Genomic DNA, 24,488 nt, shown 5'->3' on the forward strand with positions numbered 1-24,488 from the left:
TTTTTTAATAGACTGAAGCTTCACTCTAAATGTATAAATGATAGATTTGGACTAGCATAAGGCTCATGTCATGCAAGGATGGACATGGTATAATTTTAGAGTAGGATCTAATAAGAAAGGTATAATTATTTATTTCTTTACACTTTACTAGCCAATTGAAGTAATTTAGCCTAAAGACATCCTAAGGCTCTTCTACTTTTGCACCATACAATGCCTAAAGCTCTATCCTTTGAACCTTGACCACTTACCCAACCTACCACTCATTTACACTACCCTACTTGTTCTTACGCCACTCTTTACTTGCATCCACTATTCTTGGTTGGTGAACTATTGTTTCTACAGGTCACAACACTAGTTCTTGGTAAACTTTTTTTTTTTTAATATAGAGTTCCTAAACCTAACCATTATCATTTTACTTAACCAATTTTATATACCAATAAACTATAAACTAAAGGCAAATTATCATAAATGTTTGAAAAAAGAGAGTCACCTTACTCTCCTGTCCATGGTTGCACTAATATTTCTTCAATTGCTGATGTTTGTTTAATATTTTTCCAATTATAAGAGTTTGATTTTAATTTTTTGATAACAAATTTAGCAAACTCTCAAATTAGCAAGATCAATCTCTTTTAGCTCTCAACATCAAACAAACCTCCTCATAACTTGACTTTTCATTTTCTTAAATTTGTAGAATACTTAATGAACATCTAATATTTATATTATTGATTGATTATAGATTTGGAACCAAATAATTTGCCAACTCTTATGCAACTCTTCTTGCACATTTGATGCACTAATCCGAAATTCATAGAACCTCTAGTATTTTAATAATAATAACATCATTAACTATCAATTCTTACTCTAATAAGCACCATCATTAATATTTCTAAACAAATGAATGTACATAACAAACTTAGACGAATCAATTGCAAACTACTTGTACTTCATTTTCGTTATGCACTCCATTTTCATTATATGCATAGATTTAGAAAATCTTGAAAAATTATACTATATACTAAAAACAAATAACTAGGTCACATCGATACAACTCTCATGTAGATTAATTTTAAACCTAAGTTAGACAAGAAGGTGGGTTGGAAGGTTTCAAGGTTGACTTACCACGTCAAATTTAATAACAATGCCAAATAACTCTCTATGACATGAACATTTTTTTTACATTCATTTTTTTTTATCCAACCCATAGCATAACATAACCCAATAAACTAGTTACCTCTATTTGATTTCAATTCTATTGAACTAATATAATTTGAACTCGAGAGCTAATTACCTAAAACAACTAAAAGAAATGGGAAATATAATGGTGCTTCACTATTCATATGAGTAGTGAAGCACTCAACTTTTTTTTTTTTTTAATTTTTGAACTTTTTTCCTTTTAATTGCATCTTTCTATAGCTTAATTAGATGAATTAGGTTTGGAATTATGGTAAATGTACCAATTTAAAAGATAAAGGACTAAAAAGTAAAACACATAGAGAATATATGGCTAACTCCAAATTCACAATAATTTTTATTTTGATACATAATTTTATTTTTAAGTCCTTGAGTTAGATAAAGAGGAGAAAAACTTAATGGAAAATAGAAGAAGAGAGACAAAGTTATCGCTTCTTATATAGAAACCAAAATGACAAAGCTTGGAGTCAAAGTGTTCCATTCGACGAGAGGAGTTCAATATTTGTGGATTTTGGCCTTTACCTTGCCTAAAAAAGTAAAATAAGCTTGAGAGAGAATTTTTTTTTTCTAGTTTGATTTTGTGTTTTTAGAGTCGTTTGTAGGTGTTTTAAGTTAAGAAATTAGTTTATTTATATTTCTATGGTGTTTATTAGGTTTTTTTTGTGTCAAAATAGGTTAAAAAAATAAAATCTTGAATCCAAAAACACCCCAACTTGATTTTCTAGCCACTCCCTGGTGGCTAGAATCTTGGATGGCAGACGATGCATCATGTTTTTTTATATATATAAAAAAGAGCAAACAACAAGTCATTTGTCTAATAGAAAAAAAAAAAAAAAGAACAAGGCAAGACATATGGGCTTGACATTCGTTTGTTTGGGTCAAGTGTTGGGCCCAACCTCCTATTTTTTCATAGTCTAAAAAAAGCTTTAAACATGTTAATTCACTTACCCTTCAATTTTATTATTGCTCTAAAATAATATTTTAGGTTTTGATTAGGATGTTAACAATTGTTTTTTTTTTAATTATTATGTATGTAATATGCAAAATATTAATAGTAATAATAAATTTCTCATGAATATTTGTTGAAAAATCAAATTTTTATTTTCAAAATTTTAAAATATATTTTGACATGATTTTATCATATATTGTTTTTATCCTTCAATCACTTACAAAACATGAACACATTATTTTGATATATAATTTTTTTTTAACTTGCTATAAAAATCATGATACATTTTTTTTAATAGTGATTTTAGTTAAAAAAATGCTTTCACTAAAATATTCAATAGATATGTGAATAAGAGAAATGAATTTAAATTTGAGAAATATATATTTATGTTAATTTTAAACAAATCTTTTTGTTAATTATCGCTTCTTTTCATTAGAAAAGTTTGATTGTAATAAAAACCAATGCCATTGTTTATTTTGACATGGAACCCACAAAGCGTGTTGGTTGATTAAGGTAACAGGACAGTGGTTATGAAAGTTGAAATCTGTTAAGAAGTGTGTAACAACTTACCTACCATTGTTTAAATAGATGGTGTCGTTGGGGCAAGTGCCAGACCCCGATGAGTTGGAGGACGTGACAGTCGCTTCAAAATCAAGGAGTGAGCCCAGGTAGAGAGGCTGTCGGTGCAGATTTTGGTAGTGATAGCAAACATTCAAATGAGAACTTTAAAGGCCAAAAAGGGAAAATGTTCCATTTGAATGACACTTGCACATGAGTTAGTCAATCCTAAGAGACATGTGAAGACTATTCGATAACGCGTTTGAGTGCAAGCTTCGAAAAGGAATCGGGTTAAAATTATTGAACGGGGACATGGCAGCTGACGACAATGTTGTAACCCAATTTTGGACTCACCAAGATTTTCTTGAATGTTATTTTATTTCTATTATTATTTATAAAAATCCAAAAAAAAATCAATTTCTTTTTTTTAAAAAATAAAGGCTGACAATGTGGAGAAAGGAAATCGAGGAATCAAGCTGCAATTTTGGAGGAAGTTCAAGGCTTAATTGTACCTTATTGTGCCAAAAAAATGAAGAAAAAAAATGCAAATTTAAGGTCAAATTAAATGATTATTGGATGAATTTGCACAAAAAATTAAGTTCAAATGACATAATTAAATTTTTAATGGGCCAATTTGATTTAATCATGGGCCGAATTAAATTTTTAATTTATGTTTAAGAATTAATTTGGTCCAATTGAAGGATTTAATTAAGTGCAAGGACTTAATTATACTTTAAATGGGTCAAATTAATTTTATTTGGGGCTTAATTGGTAAAAAAATAAGTTTGGAAGTTTAATTTGGGCTTAATTGAGAAAATTTGAATTTTAAAAGACCAAATTTAATTTTTACCAAGTTAATTAGGGGGCTAATTGCATTAAATAAAAAGGTTTAGGGTCAATTAGGGCTCAATTGAAAGAGAGAGGACTGAAATGGACTTTGACCAAAAATCACTGTTCATTATCTTCTTTCTAAAAAAAGCTGGTCTGGTTGACTACTTTGCAGCTGCATTTAATGTACCTAACGTCCACCAAATTTGACAAATCTTATATGAAACGGATCCTATGCATTTTTTCTACAACCCCATGTGATCAGGTTGGGCTAAATGACAATATATTAGCACTGGTGACAGCCTAAAGAGGCCTACTCAATCAGCTTTTGTATGCAGATTTTATTTTTTTTCTGAAAAAGCTGGTCTGGTTGACTACTTTACAGCTGCATTTAATGTACCTAACGTCTACCAAATTTGACAAATCTTATATAAAACGGATCCTCTGCAGTTTTTCTACAACCCCATGTGATCAGGTTGGGCTAAAGGAAAATATATTAGCATTGGTGACAGCCTAAAGAGGCTTACTCAATCAGCTTTTGTCTGCAGATTTTCAACTCATGATACCTACTTTGAGCCAATGGTTGGAATCCTTCCCAACTGAATCAAGGGCTGAAATTTTTCCTCAATGTAGACAAGATTGCCCTCTTCCACCGCCTATAAATAGAGGTGGATTTCATGGCCTGCAGAAAAAAATCGGGTCCAAAATAAGCCAAAAAATCAGCTTCTTCCCGGTTTCTGCAACTCCTTTTTTCCTTCTCTCTCCGCCTCTTCTTCAGCCACCACCACCACCATCACCGGCTTTACCACCATAATTTCCATCAACTCAGATCCTCTCCACTGGCAGAGCAGCTACCGTGACTTTCTCTCTCCTCTCTTTCCTCTCCTCCTCCTCGCTACAGCCCCTCCTGCGTGTTTTTTTTCTTCTTCTTTCTTCCTCTGCCACAGGAAACCGACGCCATCAACGTCTCTTCCTCCAGCTCCACCGTTGCAACCACCAGCAGCACACCTTCCTCAGCCAGAATAGTAACGGTAGCCACGACTCTTCAGCCAGGTAAGCCACCCTTCTTCTTCTTCTTCTTCTTCTTCCCTTCCCCTTCTTCTTCCTTCCCTACTGTTCATGCAGGACGTGAATTATATATATATATATATATATATATATATATATATATATATATATATATATGTGTGTGTGTGTGTGTGTGTGTGTGTGTGTGTGTGTTTTTACTATATTATTATTATTTTTTTTTAAAAAAAATAAAAAAAATAAAAAATAAAAAAAGACCCCAAAATCATTTTAAAAAAAATGTGATTTTCTCTTACGAAAGTTGTTTGTTGACACGTCAATATTTTAGACAAGTCTTCTATTTTTAGGGACTGATGTCATTTTTTAACGCGTTCTCCTATTTTTAGGGACCGACGTTAACTATTTTAAAAAAAAGGAAAATTGCAAATAAGCTCGAAATATAATTTTAAACAAGTCTTCTATTTTTAGGGACTGATGTCATTTTTTAACGCGTCTCCTATTTTTAGGGACCGACGTTAACTATTTTAAAAAAGGAAATTGCAAATAAGCTCGAAATATAATTTTAGACAAGTCTTCTATTTTTAGGGACTGGTGTCATTTTTTTAACGTGTCTCCTATTTTTAGGGACTGACGTTAACTATTTAAAAAAAACAAAATTTGCAAATAAGCTCGAAATATAATAGCATTTAAATCAAATAAAAAACACACAAGTAAGGGTAACCTTTCTTTTGAAAGGATGTTTTAAGGGTGGTGTCTACCTTCTCTTAATCATAACTAACCCAGTACTCGAATCTCTGGAACCAGTGTTCAATTTGGGATTTCTAGTTCCCTCAAATTACTAGATGGCGACTCCAATAAAATTTTCATTTTCCCCAATAAAAATAAAAAATCTTTTTGTTAAATAAACAAAAATGATATGGAGTCGTCGCCCGACGTCGTGTATCGACAGAATGGCAACTCCACTGGGGATTTAGGGTTGAACCAACTGCTTGTATGTGCTTTTCATTTTTTTTTGTTATTGCTTTTTATTTTTTTGAGTATTTATTTTATGCAATATCAATTGTAAATCATTTCATTTTCATTTTTTTATTACACATGCATGCATGTTATTTATTTGTGTATTCACACACTTCACTGTGAACCCATAAAAGCTCTGGACCCGAGCTCGTCCTTTTTAAGATTAGAAAAGAAAGATTCAGGTGGCAAGTGTGACTTATGTCCACTGATGCTCATCTGGACTTTCACTTGGATTGTAACTCACCCTATGCAACTGGTATTGTGGAATTTTCTTCCCATACTCATGTTGTATAAGGTTAAGAGGCCGATTATCCCATGGGTAATTCGGGCAATCTAAGAACCAAAAAATATCTTTAAGATTAGATTAAACTGAGCCAAATCTTATGAGCTAGATCCTATCAATTAGGATACACCTTTTAGGACACAAACAAATATCAATGCATTAACATACATGTTCATATACATTTCATACTCTCATTAAATCTCCACCGATCCTTATAGGAAGTGTGAGATGGAAAAGCCCATTACTATCGAGGAATTTTTGACCAGATCAGAATTGAACCAACATGATGAAGGAGATTGTTTGCCATCCAAGTTTGAGTCTCAATTGCCAGACCATGTTAAATTAGATGATAGGCCACTTGGTACAGGACAGTTGCTAGATTGTTGGGAAAAGTTATCCTCTTATGATCAAATCGATTTTCAGAAACAATACGGGGATCTATCACATTTACTGAAAATTAGGGTCCAACATGCTTGTTTTCAAGCCATGATAGGGTTTTGGGATCCAGAATATCGGTGCTTCACTTTTGATACCGTGGATATGACTCCTACTATCAAGGAGTATGATGCCCTGTTAGATTGTCCCAAGTCAGAAAAGGTGTACTTTTACACACATACAAAGCAGGCACCTTCTAATTTTGCTTGGATTACTCAAATAGACTGTCAACTAGCAAAAGCACAGGCGACTAAACGAGGAAATAGCCAGGGTTGGTTTTGGAATGTACTAGAAGCCATATTTAACAGGAGATTACGCGATGAAAGCAACGAAATTCGACTGAGAATTTTGGCCTTAGGCATATATGGTTTGGTTCTTTTCCCATCTGCCGAGGGAATGATCGATTTTGAGGCTGTTAATGTATTTAAAAGTGTGGTGACCCTTAAAATCAACCCTGCTGCAGCGATATTGGCAGAAACCTTCTCATCCTTAAATTATTGTAGAAAAACTGGAAGGGGTCGTTTAAGATGTTGTTTGCAGTTGTTGTTTGTCTGGACTGTGAGTCATATGATTGAGGGGAAGATTTCAAGTTTGATTGGTACCCCATGGCATCTTTATTCTAAGCTGGAGAATTTCACTGAAAAACATTTGCATGAAGTAGGAAGATCCACATGGGAATCAATGTTTTGAAGTTTAAGTAAATCTCAGTTTCATTGGAGGAGTCGATACTCTTACTTCAAATCTTATCTAGCATACTGTGGTGAGTACTCATGGGTTCCGTTGATAGGAACCCGTTGCTGTATTAATTATTGTCCCAACATGGTTTTGCGACAGTTTGGATTTGAGCAGTTTATTCCAAGGACTACCGAACTGGCAACATTTTATGAAGATTTCAAGACCTCGAAGAAATTATTAGAGTCAGTGAAGAAGGCATGGAAACATCCTGGTAGGGTTACTTCTGCTAAGAGAGTAGAAGGAAAAACAACTAAAGGGTATCCGATATGGCAAAAGACGAGAGGGAAAGGGTACAGAGTTCCTCCTTTTGAAGGGCCACCGAGGTCTATGATTCAGTCTGCTGAAGACATATACGAAGAAGTTCGCGCCCAACAAGAATCTTACAACCTAAGTTTGAATGCTGAAGTGGAAGAGTTAGGGGCTAAAAGAAGAAGGTTAGAATCTAATCTAATCACTCAAGAAAAAGCTTTGGCTAACACAAGAAAAGAAAAGGATGATTTGTTAGCTCAACTACAACAACAACAACTTAAGTTCCAGCAACTACAAGAAAAATATGTACTTTTGTCAGAGGATAAGAAGAGGCAAGATGTTAGCATGAAGAGATGGATTGGAAGAGCATCAAAAGCTGAGGAAATGGTATTGAAGTTGAAAGAGACGAATGAATCACTCCAGGAGTAGTGCCGAAGTCAAGATATAATAATTGCCAATTTAGATGAGCGAGTGGATCATTTGCTTTCTATTGAGCAGACCTTATCATCAGAAAAAGAAAATGCAGAAAAAGAAGCAGAATGTTGGGCTTCTGAAGCTATGCGCTATCATGTACAAGCAGATGATGCCAAGAATTATGCTTTAGGATTAAGAGGCATAGCCCAACAAATAGCAGACGGTGAACCAATGACTAGAAATGAATTCCATCGGTTTTTTGGGTTGATCAGAGATGGAATTAATGAGATCTCAGCATATGACGGCCCAAGGCTTTGGAAAGATTGAGTCTGTTGTGGTTGTAATATTGTAAAATAATGAGAAATGCTTATTTTGATTCTGAATTATGGCATCAAATTTCTCCCCTAAATCGGTTCAAGTCCCTGTAGGTTTGGAGTCCTCAGTGAGAACTTTTTTTTTTAAGAGAATCTGATCTGGTATGTTCCTCGTCATAAGTTAAAAAAAAAATTTTGAAACCAATAACAAGCATGCATAAACCATATGGCATTTTGCATCCATTTGTGCATTTCATTTAGTTTACTTGCATTCATTCAGGTTGAAATATAGGTCCCCCAAAAGGCCGTAAAATTCATTACACTCGACTACAAAGGAAGATAATGGAGAATGAAGAAAGAGCTCAACTAGAGGCTCATTATCAAAGAGAGTTAGAGAACATGAAAAACGATATAGCACGACTTACAAGTCTACTCGAGCAGACCCTAGTATCCAAGTTTGGGGAAGGTACCTCTACCCAGCCGGCAGTTGCAACTCCATCTATATCTATGCCATCAGCTCCCTTTGTATTCCCGCCTCAAAATTTAGGGGCAAATTCCTCTTCATTTGAACAACAGTTCACTGCCAATGTTCCACCAGCACAAGTGCCAATTACTGTAAACCTGGCAACTGATGACCCACAAAGGATGAAATTCTCTGAAAATGTCGATTATGATAAATTGACCGCTCTGGAAGAGAGATTGAAGGCAGTAGAAGGGGCAGACTTATATGATCCTGTTTATGCTGCAGAAATGTGTTTAGTTCCAAATGTAATTGTACCCAAAAAATTTAGGGTACCATAATTCATCAAGTATACTTATTGCAATAAGATGGCAGAAGTAGTGAATGATGAGAAACTTCTCATCCATTTCTTTCAAGACAGTCTTTCTGGATCGGCATTAAGCTGGTATACAAGGCTGGATAACAACAAGATCAGAAAGTGGAAAGATTTGGTAAAAGCCTTTGTGGAGCAGTATAAATTCAACATGGAGGTAGCCCCAGACAGGTCAAGCTTGTTAGTCATGGAAAAGGGCAGCAAAGAGACTGTAAGAGAATACACTTTGAGATGGCGTGAAAAAGCATCTCATGTGCAACCCTCTTTGTTAGAAAAAGAAATGGTCACTCTTTTTTCTAACACTTTTAAATCTCCCTACTTTGAACACCTGGTGGGTAGTTCAGCTTAACATTTCTATGATGTTGTAACTATCGCTGAGAGAATAGAACAAGCGATAAGAGCGGGGAGAATGTCAAAGCCTACTGAGAAGAGAGGCTTTACTGGGAAAAAGAAGGATTCCGAGGTGAACAACGTGGAAGGAGTGTATAAGGGTAAGAAAACAAATTACCACCATTATAACTTCCAAATGCCTACCCAACAAGTTGCAAGTGTAAACTTCACTAAACCTTTCCCTACCAACCAACAAAACCAACCACATGACCAACAAAGTAACCATATCGTTAATCCTCCAAGAAGGAATTTTCAAAGAACCCAAGAACGACTGCCACCATTGCCACTTCCTTTGGGAGAAATGTACTCAAAGTTGTTGAGTATTGGGCAAGTAGCTCCCGTTCCCTTAACCCCACTGCAACCTCCATACCCAAATTGGTATAAGCCAGATCTGAAATGTGAATATCATGCTGGCGTTGCTGGGCATAACATTGAAAGCTGCAATGCATTTAAAAACAAGCTTCTGCAATTGATAAAGGCTGTATGGATAACTTTTGATGATGCACCGAATGTGAAGTCCAATCCTTTGCTCAATCATGCTGCAAGCAGTGGAGGAGTGAATGCTGTAGGAATTGAGGGTAAGAAGGAAAGAGTTTTGAAGGTTTCCATGGAAAGATTGTATGATATGCTGGTACAGTCTGGATATTTATCTGAGTTTGAACCAGTGATGAATGAAAATAATTACTGTAAGTTTCATGGCAAGGTGGGACATTACATTGATGATTGTGAAGAATTTCACCAAGAAGTGAAAATGATGCTGACTTTCGGCATGTTAAGGATAGAGAGTGAAGAAGAGAGCAGTGAAGTTGGGATGATAGGCCGTCAGGAGACAAAAATGGAAGTTTGTAGACTCCAACCAACTATGGGTGGTCCACCAAAACTAATCCTGACCAAGCCTGTATGCACAAACAGTGAAAGTTATGGCTCAATGCCTTACAATTATGGGTATTCTTTCAACATTAAGAACCCTACTCCCATCTTTCACCCTGAAATCGGCGGTTTAACTCGAAGTGGTCGGTGTTTTACACCAGAAGAATTAAAGAGGCAGAGGAAAGCTAAAGGAAAAGAAATAGTTGATGCTTTTAAAGGCATGGAAGTGAACAAACCTATAAGTGAAGATGAGTCTAATGAATTTCTGAAGTTGATGAAGCATTGTGAGTATAGTGTGGTGGATCAGTTGAAGAAAACTCCTGCTAGAATCTCTTTAATGTCACTTATCTTGAGTTCTGAGTTACACCGTAAGGCATTGCGAAAGGTGTTGAATGAAGCATATGTGCCGCAGGATATTACTCAAGATACGATGGAACATTTGGTGGGAAGAATTCAAGCATCCAATTACTTATACTTCACAGAAGATGAGCTAGGCCCGGAAGGGACTGGGCATAACAAGTCTTTATACATCACCGTGAAATGTAAGGACTATTTGATCAGCAAAGTGCTTGTGGATAATGGTTCAGCGTTGAATGTGCTACCAAGGCATATATTAGATGAGATGGCAATTGATGTTACTTACATGAGACCAAGCATGATGACAGCTAGAGCATATGATGGTTCCCCTAGACAGGTGATAGGGACCATTGACATTGAATTGTTTATAGGGCCTCAGATGTTTATGATAACATTACAAGTGATGGACATCCATCCTTCGTATAGCATGTTATTGGGAAGGCCATGGATACACGCCGCTGGGGCTGTGACATCATCTCTACACCAATGTCTGAAGTATATTATCAATGGTACTCTAGTAAAAGTAAAGGCAGAAGAAACCTTGTTCATGATAAGGAATGTGTTGGTCCCTTATATTGAAGCAGAAGATTGCAAAGATGGAAATCTCCATGCCTTCGAGGTTGTGAACGCTGAATGGGCTAAAGTGAGATATGAACAGCTGAACATGATAAGTGAGAAGAGGTTGGCTGCAATTTGCCATCACCAGCTGTACCAAAGAAGGATGGCCAAAGCATATGACCGGAAAGTTCGACCTAGAGAATTCAAAGAAGGGGATCTTGTACTACAAAAAATCTTGCCATTACCAAGTGAAGACCGAAGCAAGTGGACACCAAACTATGAAGGCCTATATGTAGTGAAGAAAGCATTCTCCGGAGGAGCTCTGTTGTTAACTAGGATGGATGGAGATGATTTACCTAGGCCTGTGACTCTGATTCTGTGAAAAAGTATTATGTATGATGGTTTCATCCAATCCAATCAATAAAGTTTTGGCCAGGAAATTCTCTTTGCATTATACCTCACCAAAAAGCCCATGCATGATCTCAATGGCTCAACAATTTGATCTTTCAAACTTTTTTTTACAAGAGAGTCCATTTTTTTTAAATGAGGTTTTAAAAGAACTGATTTTGTTTGTGATTTCAATGAAATAAATCAATGATTTGTTTAGAATAATGTTCAGAGTAATTCCCTTGAAAGAGATGACCAAACAAGTCAAAACATGCAATTGGAACAACTATCACCCAAATTATGTCTTGGATCCACATTTTATCAGCATGAATAATGGTTGGTAGTACATTAGTTTGTCATGGACTCACAAAACGTGGTATCTTACAAGTCCAAAGCATTACGCTGGATGTGGACAAAGCTTATTGGTTTTAACTGATCTTACTTGAAATGAGGAAAGATCATCTTTGATATTCCTTTCACTTTCTTTAAAATTATCATTTGCAGTCCCAATTTGAGCCGAGTCTATTTAAAGTTTTTTCTTTCACAAGTACCTTCACTAAGATCACACCCTACACTAGGGGGCAAACAGAGAAATATGATTAAGGAAATTGTCTCGAAAGCATGTGAGCTTATAAAGAAAGTTTGACAACAAAAAAATTTCCATAAAATTCCAAACAATTGAATTCCTAACAAAGATGGGAATAACAAAAAAAAACAGAAGTTCCTCATTTGGAATATTCATCATCATTTTTGTTGTCAAGGTAGCAAAAGAAAATGCCAAGACAAGATAATAGTGATCTATAGTTTATAAGCCCTTAAACACTTTTTTGAGCTTATGGAATACTCTTTCTTTTATAGCCTTGAGCCATAAAATACATTACATGCCTTTGAAGTCCTTTCTAATCAAGTAAGCGACCTGGATCAATAAATGGCATTCTCAAAATATAAGAGTTTTTTTTTTTTTTTCATCAAGAGTCATGGCGTAGCAAATAATTACTCGTTATTATTCATGCTGTTAAAAAGAGTGTTTCTAAAACTAAAAGGCAAATTGTTTCTTTTCTCTCAAAACACCCTCAAGCAATCGCTTGAACACTTTAAAAACCAAAGCAGAAGGTCATCTCATCACTTACCTTCATCTTAGATTACTTTTACCAAGAGATTTGACATAAAGCCCCAGAATTGCCTGAACATTGTTATAAACAGACATTGAGAGTTTCAGTTTTCGAGAACAAAACAGATCTTTTGAAAAATCATTTTTGGAAAAAGGTTTTCTTTGTAAGAAAAATGAGCGTATAACACATTATGAGGCACCATTAGAAAACCAAAGATTCTAATGAAAACAAGAGCAAAGGAGGAAATGAAATGAGGCAGTTAATTCTCCCAGGGGGCAGAGAAGCAGTTACCAGATCCTTAACGGCAAAGAAATTTGCTTCCCTAGTGGAAAATACACGTGATAAACTGTGGGCTTCTTCTAGCATGAGGACTGAAATAGTATGATTTCCAGTATCTATGAAAGGAGATTGTTGACTCTTACAGTATGATCAGTTAGACAACAAGACAACTGATACATCTTCAATAAGAGAAATGCAGATGAAATCCCAGGACAATGTCGGGCCACGGAGAAGCTGATTCTCTCAGTGAAGTTACCAATAGAGAAACGTGCAGTGACTGTTGGGAAACTCAAACAATGCTTATCTTAGAAAATGGACAACATGGGTCAGCTTGAGTAGACTTGAAGTACGCGTAAATCAAAACAGCTCACTCAAAGTCAAGATCCTCAAACAAGATGAACGGGGATCTATATTTCAAAAACAGGTAAGATGCATTGCATATCATCTCACTTCACAAGCATCGCATATTTGTTTTGCAGATATCTCTCGAAACAAAACTCCTCACGGGATCCAACGAGACACAGATGAATTGAAGTTCTTTTAAATCATATCAAATGTGGCAATTCCATAAAAGCAAAATTCATGAATAAAGACGAGAAAGATGGATTTTTATTCATGGGCATAATGGTTTACAAGTACAAACGTTAAACACTGCGAGGACGATTAGGGATATTTTCAGCTCGCTGATGATCCATCATTACTCGAAATTCCTCAAACAGGTTAATTATGCGTTCCATCTGTTCCTCGAACTCGAGGTGTCGTGTGTTAACATAGTCCCTCCAAAAGTCAACACGTGCATTGAGTTCTTCGTTTCTCCTCTCTAAGTCGTTTCTGTAACGTCTCTCATCATGGAGCCTTTTCCTTAAATTCTCAATCTAATTATGGAGCTCAGGAATTTGAGTATTCAACTCAAGTCTTCTGGCATGAAGACGCTCCGCCATGTTCACCAAAGACGAAGTAGCTCTGATACTGAGAGCAAGTGACTGATTCACTACTTCAATATCGGTCCTGGCTACCAGTATTAATTCATCACGAGGAAGGATCATGTCTCTAGCCACGGCTACAACAATATCTTCATTGTCCATTACAGTATCCTCTATTGTAACTGGACGACCATTCACTTCAAAAGTAGTACGCCAAACTACAGGCTCTGTCGCAGGAGCAAGGTTTGGATTAGCATTGGAAGAAAAGGAAGACATGGTTAAAACTTCAAAAGTTGAGAACTCTGAGAGTATTGAAAATGTGAGAAGTTGATGATGTCTTTTGCCCAATACCGCGTGATTTATAGGGAATTTTCTCCTGCCATCATTTTGAATAGAAGCTCAGATCTCAGCTGTACATATAAGACTTTCTTGAGCGTCGTCTTTGAGATTGATTTGCAAATCAGATCTCAACTGTACATATAAGACTTTCTTGAGCGTCGTCTTTGAGATTGATTTGCAAATCAGATCCCAGCTGTACATATAAGACTATCGTGAGAAGCTTACATCATCTTTGAGATCGATTTACAAATCAAATCTCAACCGTACAGGTATGATTTCCTTTACAAGTTTTCATCAACCCTGAAGCTCATTCACTTTCAAGTATTTTATCATCGGGCAGGTCGCCTGGAACAATTAGACCACTTGCGAGTTTCCTCGCATTTTTTTTTATCGGGCAGGTCGCCTGGAACAATTAGACCACTTGCGATTTTTCATCGCATTTTATCGGGCAGGTCGCCTGGAACAATTAGACCACTTGCGATTTTCATTGCATTTTATCATCGGGCAGGTCGCCTGGAACAATTAGACCACTTGCGATTTTCCTCGCATTTTATCATCGGGCAGGTCGCCTGGAACAATTAGACCACTTGCGATTTTCCTCGCATTTTATCATTCGCCTGGAACAATTAGACCACTTGCGATTTTCCTCGCATTTTATCATCGGACAGGTCGCTTGGAACAATTAGACTACTTGCGAGTTTCCTCTCATTTTATGAATCGGGCAGGTCGCCTGAAACAATTAGACCACTTGCGAGTTTCCTCGCCTTTTTTCAATCGGGCAGGTCGCCTGGAACAATTAGACCACTTGCGAGTTTCCTCGCGTTTTATCAATCGGGCAGGTCGCCTGGAACAATTAGACCACTTGCGAGTCTCCTCGTATTTTATCATTTTATCAATCGGGCAGGTCGCCTGGAACAATTAGACCACTTGCGAGTCTCCTCGTATTTTATCAATCGGGCAGGTCGCCTGGAACAATTAGACCACTTGCGATTTTCTTCGCATTTTATCAATCGGGCAGGTCGCCTGGAACAATTAGACCACTTGTGAGTCTCCTCGCATTTTATCATTTCATCATCGGGCAGGTCGTCTGGAACAATTAGACCACTCACAAAATTCTTTGCTTCCATTTTCACCAGCGGGCAGGTCACCTGGAACAATTAGACCAACTGAAAAATCTGTGTATTTTTCAACACCGCCATCATTTTTTTTCTTTACAAAACTTACTATGCAAAGTCAAAAGAAAATGAATTTTCCAATGCCTTTGCACCGTAAGCATTGTAAAGAGGGGGCAACTGTTGTAACCCAATTTTGGACTCACCAAGATTTTCTTGAATGTTATTTTATTTCTATTATTATTTATAAAAATCAAAAAAAAAATCAATTTCTTTTTTTAAAAAAATAAAGGCTGACAATGTGGAGAAAGGAAATCGAGGAATCAAGCTGCAATTTTGGAGAAAGTTCAAGGCTTAATTGTACCTTATTGTGCCAAAAAATGAAGAAAAAAAATGCAAATTCAAGGTCAAATTAAATGATTATTGGATGAATTTGCACAAAAATTAAGTTCAATGACATAATTAAATTTTTAATGGGCCAATTTGATTTAATCATGGGCCGAATTAAATTTTAATTATGTTTAAGAATTAATTTGGGTCCAATTGAAGGATTTAATTAAGTGCAAGGACTTAATTATACTTTAAATGGGTCAAATTAATTTTATTTGGGGCTTAATTGGTAAAAACATAAGTTTGGAAGTTTAATTTGGGCTTAATTGAGAAAATCAGAATTTTAAAAGACCAAATTTAATTTTTACCAAGTTAATTAGGGGGCTAATTGCATTAAATAAAAAGGTTTAGGGTCAATTAGGGCTCAATTGAAAGAGAGAGGACTGAAATGGACTTTGACCAAAAATCACTGTTCATTATCTTCTTTCTAAAAAAAGCTGGTCTGGTTGACTACTTTGCAGCTGCATTTAATGTACCTAACGTCCACCAAATTTGACAAATCTTATATGAAACGGATCCTATGCATTTTTTCTACAACCCCATGTGATCAGGTTGGGCTAAATGACAATATATTAGCACTGGTGACAGCCTAAAGAGGCCTACTCAATCAGCTTTTGTATGCAGATTTTATTTTTTTTTCTGAAAAAAGCTGGTCTGGTTGACTACTTTACAGCTGCATTTAATGTACCTAACGTCTACCAAATTTGACAAATCTTATATGAAACGGATCCTCTGCAGTTTTTCTACAACCCCATGTGATCAGGTTGGGCTAAAGGAAAATATATTAGCATTGGTGACAGCCTAAAGAGGCTTACTCAATCAGCTTTTGTCTGCAGATTTTCAACTCATGATACCTACTTTGAGCCAATGGTTGGGATCCTTCCCAACTGAATCAAGGGCTGAAATTTTTCCTCAATGTAGACAAGATTGCCCTCTTCCACCGCCTATAAATAGAGGTGGATTTCATGGCCTGCAGAAAAAAATCGGGTCCAAAATAAGCCAAAAAATCAGCTTCTTCCCGGTTTCTGCAACTCCTTTTTTCCTTCTCTCTCCGCCTCTTCTTCAGCCACCACCACCACCATCACCGGCTTTACCACCATAATTTCCATCAACTCAGATCCTCTCCACTGGCAGAGTAGCTACCGTGACTTTCTCTCTCCTCTCTTTCCTCTCCTCCTCCTCGTTACAGCCCCTCCCGCGTGTTTTTTTTTCTTCTTCTTTCTTCCTCTGCCACAGGAAACTGACGCCATCAACGTCTCTTCCTCCAGGCTTCCACCGTTTGCAACCACCAGCAGCACACCTTCCTCAGCCAGAATAGTGACGGTAGCCACGACTCTTCAGCCAGGTAAGCCACCCTTCTTCTTCTTCTTCTTCCCTTCCCCTTCTTCTTCCTTCCCTACTGTTCCTATGTGAACAGTAGGCGTGAATTATAATTCACGTCCTACTGTTCATGCAGGACGTGAATTATATATATATATATATATATATATATATATATATATATCTGTGTGTGTGTGTGTGTGTGTGTGTTTACTATATTATTATTATTATTTTAAAAAAAATAAAAAATAAAAAAGACCCCAAAATCATTTTAAAAAAAATGTGATTTTCTCTTACGAAAGTTGTTTGTTGACACGTCAATATTTTAGACAAGTCTTCTATTTTTAGGGACTGATGTCATTTTTTTAACGCATCTCCTATTTTTAGACCGACGTTAACTATTTTAAAAAAAAGGGAAATTGCAAATAAGCTCGAAATATAATTTTAAACAAGTCTTCTATTTTTTAGGGACTGATGTCATTTTTTAACGCGTCTCCTATTTTTAGGGACCGACGTTAACTATTTTAAAAAAGGAAATTGCAAAATAAGCTCGAAATATAATTTTAGACAAGTCTTCTATTTTTTAGGGACTGGTGTCATTTTTTTTAACGCGTCTTCCTATTTTTAGGGACCGACGTTAACTATTTAAAAAAAAACGAAATTTGCAAATAAAGCTCGAAATATAATAGCATTTAAATCAAATAAAAAAACACAAGTAAGGGTAACCTTTCTTTTGAAAGGATGTTTTAAGGGTGGTGTCTACCTTCCCTTAATCATAACTAACCCAGTACCCGAATCTCTGGAACCAGTGTTCAATTTGGGATTTCTAGTTCCCTCAAATTACTAGATGGCGACTCCAATAAAATTTTCATTTTCCCCAATAAAAATAAAAAATCTTTTTGTTAAATAAACAAAAATGATATGGAGCCGTCGCCCGACGTCGTGTATCGACAGACAACATTAAGGAGTTTAGAGACGTCGGTAGGGTTCTCAAAAAGAGTTATCTTTTCTATTTAACAACCCGCTCATCCTGGAAATGACTTAGTCGGAGATAGAGTTCAGCGACTAGAAAAGTATTGCCGGCGTGCCCTTGACAACACTTGAAAATCCAAAGGTTTGTTTAATGATTGGTGTGTTTAAAAGAGGATTTAGTATATATATAAAAAATAGTTCCTTTTAGGATTTTTTTTAGGTACAGCTTGTTTAATTAATTGGTCACTGAAGAAGTTATTCTAATGGTTAATGGGATGTGACCTTTTCTTAACCCCTGAGGTTTAGTTATCAAAATGGATTCTAAAAGAAATTTATCATTTTACTTTGACTATGGATGGATTATGAGGTGTTTGAGGATTGTTCGGTAACAGTTGTTTTTTAAAGTACTTCCTATTTAGAAATATATCAAAATAATATATTTTAAAAAAAAAATTATTTTTGATATTAGTACATTAAAATGATATGAAAATACCAAAAAATATTATTTTATAACAAAAAAAATAAAATAATTTTAATTTTTTTCAAAAATATTTTTAAAATACAAAAAAAAAAAAAAAAAACTACCCCCACCAAATAAAAGATAAACTCAATATTATAGTGAAACTATACCATCTACCTCCTTAAAGGCCAAAAAAAAAAAGGGGCCACCCACTTCTCTGTAGTAGCACTTAAAGGAGAGTGCTATTAGGTATACGCTATCTGAAAAAGGCTGTAAAACATAAGCTCTCTATGCTCGTTCTGCGCTAGTGAAACAAATTGAGGCTCCAATATACGAGTAATGTCATTGATCGGAGATGATCATATTTGATCAAATACTCCGATCACGGTGGCTGGATAGCACTAAGATACCGATGAACTCCAATTAGGGTGTAATTTGCATGAAAGTGACAAGGCGCAGCTCATTTCAATAATGCAAGCACGCCGCCACATTCATCAATTCCCAGCTTCCCTTTCTTGTATTTATTTTAGGTCGTTTTCTTAATTTGCCTTTTGTCTTGTATGATCAATGCTGGTTCCAAGCTCCCCTAGAGAAATTTCATGGTTGTTGAAAATTAACTCCCAATTAAACTTGAATTTTTTTCAAACTCTTAATATGAATGGGCCACGCGAGAGAGATTCAACACCTCATTTCTTTATCATTTCAAATTCGACTGATATTTTGATATATTGATTAAAATATATTTTAAACCATTATTATATTTTTAAACACTTCTAAAACGTTACGCGGTGAAGGAGTTTTCTTGAATTATATGCAAGCAACTGACTTGCCCCAAATATTGTCTAGTGCCATGTTTTTAATGTCCCACGCAATTCAGAAGACTAGTCTTTATCACGTTTCAACCACACAGCTAATTTTTGTTGGTCAAGCTAATAAACAACTGAAGTTCTAACAATTTAGGGGATGTGTCCAATAATTAGTTAAAGTTCACTTATAGATTGGTGTTCAACTGCTCATGATCTTGCTTAATTAGTCCAGCTTTATGGATTAGTCCCTAAACGTTGATATCATTTTCATACTTTGATTATAACTATCAATTTACCCTTCAACTTTGGTATAATAACCTCAATATTTTACCCTAATGCGTGATTAATTAGTAGATAAAAATGAGAATGATCGATGAATTATATGTTTTGACCGGATTATATTCAATAAATTATAAAATCTTATAAGGGTTCCGTTTCATTTCAATCTTGTGGTAGATCACATTGAGTACACATGACTTTGATCCATGAATTTCTTGTGATTCCAGTAAATTACAACTACAATATCTATGGCGACGGGGATTGAGACATTTCATTGAATAACTTGATTGGCTTTGTTTATTCAAGGGATTATAAGCAAGAGAGTCTGTTTATAATTGTAGATGTGGTTGTTTTTTAAAATTATTTTTTCATTCAGAAATGTATTAAAATAATGTTTTTTTTAAAAAAAATTATTTTTTGATATTAGTCTATTAAAATGATTTAAAAATATAAAAAAAAATATTAATTTAAAGTAAAGAAAAATATAAAAAAATTTAATATTTTTTAAAAAATTTTAAAATGAAAAAATAAATAGAAATTGTTGGCATGTTGATAGTAACCATTGTTGGTTTTAATGGACAAATTTTAGGATAGGATTACTTGAAAATTAATGTAGACAAGCCCGCCATTGGATAATTCTAGGAACTCGCAATAATTTTTAGTACCTCCACGCTACGTGGAAAAATAATAGTTCGGCTGCAGTGATGATTATAGAGACGGCAAAGGATTTTTATCAGCAAAACTCACTATCAGCAAGCCCATTATTGCTTGGACTTCTCGTTTTGTGTGGCCTTTGGTCGTTCTAATTGAGCCCCACAACAACGACGTGGTTTTGAGTTGATAATCATTTTGTTTTTGTGCCTCGACATTTCCTCTACCTTTGTCTGAATTATAAAATTAAAGTTGGGTGCTAAGTTGTCACAGGTGACTTTGGAAAATTTCACGATTGTTTACGGCAAAAAAATAATAATTTCAATGATGATTATCTAATTTCAAATCAAGTCATTTTTAGCTAATTAGAAAATAATTATAATTGTAAAATATATTAGATGAAAACGGGTTTCATTGTATCCCAAGACTCAGCGACACTATTCATGTTACTATAGTGCTTCAAGAACGTGGAAAAGTTAACTCCATTCCTTCAAAATTTTCATTTTCTCACTTTTTGGTCCCAGCAATTTTCTATTTCTATGCTTTTTGTTCTCAAACTTACTTTTTCATATATATATATATATATTCAATCCCTAGATTTTTGAAAATATGAGAAAATAAGTTAGAGGGGAGTTAATGATAATGATTTTTGTCCATCAACCATGCTCATAGAAGTATATTATAACTTGTTAAGACTTTTTTAGATTTGGTTTGATATTTTAAGTAACTTTAGGGTGTTCTTAGATTTGAAATGGAGTAAGTTAGGTTTTTAAAATGTTTTAGAGATGTTTTATGGTCAAAACAAGATCAATATTAAGTTTTGGGGGTCCTAATCCTTGAGCATAATTTTCAGCCACTAGGAATGGTTGAAAAATTACTTGCAGCAATGATGCGTTGTCTGTTTATAATTTTTTTGTCATATTGAGTGGGTGATATGTAATCTGATCAATGTAAAATGGTACATGCTCGTGGGCTTAGTTTAGGCTCACACATGACAACACCAAGCCTAAGCGTGTTTGCTATTTTCTCAAAATGGCTCTAGGCTTTCCACACGATCCAATTATAATAAATCAAAATCTGGATCTGTATCCAAATTATCAAAATCTTATGCACCATAATTCTTATTAACAAAGCAACAAATATCTGGTCAATGAAGGTCAAAGTATTGTATTTCTCCTTCAACCTGACAATATTTAGTAGTATTTGAAAACAATATACTTGAAGTTGTGTATAATTTGCTATTGGTGAAAAATGGAGTGGCATTTGGCTTGCAGGAGAAATGTTAGCTTGACCTAGAATCCTTTTATTATATTTGTTTTAAGATAAAATAAGATCTAAAGAGCTTTGATCAAATAAAGTCTCCATACAATCAACACTTTCCTGTTGATAAAAATTCTTAGCAACTAAGCGAGTTTTGTAATAATCAATAGTGCTATCGAATTAACTTTTAATATGTAAGTATATAGGCAATCAACCAAATTCAAAATGAAATGAGGAGCGATAAAAGGCCATGTATAATTGTTATGCAAAGTTGAAATTTCATTTTTATCCTATATGGTTTAATGCCAGACCTGAAACAATTTGGCTTCCTTAAAGAAAATTGGTTATGTATTAGGAGTAAGTGAGTTTTGTAATAATCAATAGTGCCATCAAATTAACTTTTAATATGTAAGTATATAGACAATCAACCAAATTCATAATAAAATGAGGAGGGATAAAAGGCCATGTATAATTGTTATGCAAAGTTGAAATTTCATTTTCATCTTGTATGATTTAATGTCAGACCTGAAACAATTTGGCTTCCTTAAAGAAAATTGGTTATGTATCAGGAGTAAATTTCTCACGAGTTAGAGAAGAAGGAGCTAATTGAGTGGTAACTGTAGACAAATGAGATTACTTTAGATTAGGTAAGAGAGACATATAAAGTCAGGACACAGTTAAAGCAACTCTACTCGATTAGAGAGAAGTAAATGGCACATAATTAAGATTATAATGATTTGGGATACTTTATTATTTTTTCTTGGCATAATTATATTTATTGTATTAGTTTCTTATTAATATTTTTTAGGTTTAGATAAATTCTATAAGAGTTCAACATGCAGTTTAACAAAAACAAGAATAACTTTTGATTTAACTATTAGATCAGGTTGAAAATTTATTAAATCATTCTAAAAGCATGAATTAATATATATGCAATTTTAATTGTTTTTTTTTTTTTTTATGTCCAAATTAGGCTCAAAGCTATTGTTTCAATTTTTTTTTTATTTTCCTAATTTGTTTTGGATTATTTTTCTAATTTAGATCAGGATTTTATCAATTATGATGTTTTTCTTGTATTTAAAAGTATTACAAGCAGTTTTTCTTATGAGAGAATTTATGAAATAAAAACTTTTCTGAATATATCAAAGTTTTCACTGTAATATTCTTTATACTTAAGGATTGTAACCTTAGGTTTAAGAACCCTGATTCCCCCCTAAAGTTTAGGGCTATAAAACTTTAGGGATTGGGAAATTTTATCTATCAATTGATATTAGAGTAGATTGACCTTTATGATCGATGAAGATGGTAGAAACAACCCTTCTCATGATACAGAATTGGAGGCCATCAAGGAAATTATAAAGGCTCCTGAGGAAACAAAAATAACCTAATTGTATAAATTAGAATGAGTGAAGTCTTTGTTAGAAAAAATTACAAAACTCAGTAAACCATCTTACACTACAAAAGGAAGACACAAACATGAATTTTGATCAGGAAAGGGATGTGCTTAGAGACTTGCCTAAAAGCAAGACAAACACTAGATCTATTCCTATAAACTCATGTAGGCATCATGTATATATGGAAAGTGATATACAACAAGAGATGTACTGAAAACTTGGTTAGCATTCAATCTTTTCATAAACACATTTTAAGATTCAAAGAATGTTTGTATAAGTATGATAATTATGATGAGGGATAGATCTATATAATTAGAAAGATGACACTAAAACAGAAGGTTATTAAAGATTTACAATGAAATTAACAAGTTACTAACATTAATTAAGTATTTTAAAAGTGTTTGGTCGAATTTTACTTTTTATCATTTTTATAGTTTTTTTAATGTCAGAAAAACAAAATTTAGTGCTTAACACGGGTTAAAAAAAAAAACTAGTAAAACCTAAAATGCCTAGCAATGTAAATTTCGTTAATAGATAAATCTTAACAACATAACAAATAATACAGTAAAGGGAGAGTTAAGAAAGCTGCTTGGAGGATGAATATACACATGAAGAAAGGCTACACATTAATTATGCAAAGCACAAACAAGCAAGAAGAAAAAGAGGGACAAAAGCTCATCCCACATATACAATCAGCAAATTAGGCTGCACCTTTCATGACTTCTCTTTGTAATCAACAGATAATTCATGGCATTGATCACCCTAACACCTGAAATAAGCCCAAAACTAGACATCTCTGACAAGTGGCCCCACATGTGCCATGTCATCCATACTAAACTGCTGCTTGGTCGTGAGCAGCCATCCGCTTCTGCAACCTCAACTCCTTGTAAAACATCTCGATGAACTTCTCGGCTTCTGTGTCCACGTGACAATCCTCGTCAGCATCCCTCATGGTGAACGGCGAGTCGGTTATTCTCACTTGTCTAACCAATGGGCTCCACGTCCCAAACCACCTTGCTGAACCCACCGAAGGCGATGCCTCAACTGCCACATCGCCGCCGCCGTTACTTGATACCACATCATCAACATCATGTGCAGGCGCCTGAAATCGCGTGTGCTTGTAATGAGCGTGGAGACTTCGCCTCCTGGCTTGGTAATAAGGCTGCTTGTAGTTGTAGAATTTATAAGCAGGGCTGCCGCTGCAGCTGAACTCATACTCTCTGGGAGATATGAACGACATGTGAGCATCATGGGAAATACAACTTAGAGTGTTGTGTTGTTGGACCATGATGTCGTTCAAGGCCTTCCCTAGGATCTTGCCTCGTCTCATCAAGAAATGGAGATCAAGCATGACCTTGCTCTTCAGCATACCCTTTTGTATCATCAAGAAAATTAAACGTAACATGTTGCATGCTTTCTTGGCTATCAATGGTGGACTTTGTTCCATTTTTGTGCCCAGAGAGAGAGAGGGAGAGAGAGAGAGATAGAGGTAGAGAGAGCGAGAGAGAGAGAGAGAGAGAGAGAGAGAGAGAGAGAGAGAGAGAGAGAGAGAGAGAGAGAGAGAGAGAGAGGGAGGGAGAGGTTTGTGTGGTGCGGGAGAGGGAAGAAAGAGGTATTTATAGGCGGTAGAGTGGAGCCATGAAAATAAGATTTTTATTGCCTACTGTATTAAGAATTAACAGACTCTCTTTAATCATTTCTTTTGTTCCTGTGTCGTCTGCACTCTTGTCATAGAAGATGTCATACAAATTTCTTTTAATCTGTTAATTATGTTTCTTGTCAAGAACAATATATATT

At 35.1% G+C, this 24,488-nt stretch overlaps 1 protein-coding gene across 1 annotated transcript; it reads right to left on the bottom strand.

Annotated features, from left to right (window-relative positions):
- Window positions 1–23,294: 23,294 nt before the first annotated feature.
- On the bottom strand, window positions 23,295–24,234 carry LOC118053686 (uncharacterized). The gene has a single exon (XM_035065012.2). It carries the CDS (start codon window positions 24,136–24,138, stop codon window positions 23,524–23,526), a length of 615 nt encoding a protein of 204 aa, XP_034920903.1. The 5' UTR covers window positions 24,139–24,234; the 3' UTR covers window positions 23,295–23,523.
- Window positions 24,235–24,488: the final 254 nt, after the last annotated feature.

The sequence above is a fragment of the Populus alba genome, chromosome 18 (assembly GCF_005239225.2).
Source record: "Populus alba chromosome 18, ASM523922v2, whole genome shotgun sequence".
NCBI lineage: Eukaryota > Viridiplantae > Streptophyta > Magnoliopsida > Malpighiales > Salicaceae > Populus > Populus alba.

Excerpts from the sequence above, each read along its gene's own strand:
- LOC118053686 (XM_035065012.2), bottom strand. The coding sequence starts at position 24,138 with ATGGAACAAAGTCCACCATTGATAGCCAAGAAAGCATGCAACATGTTA.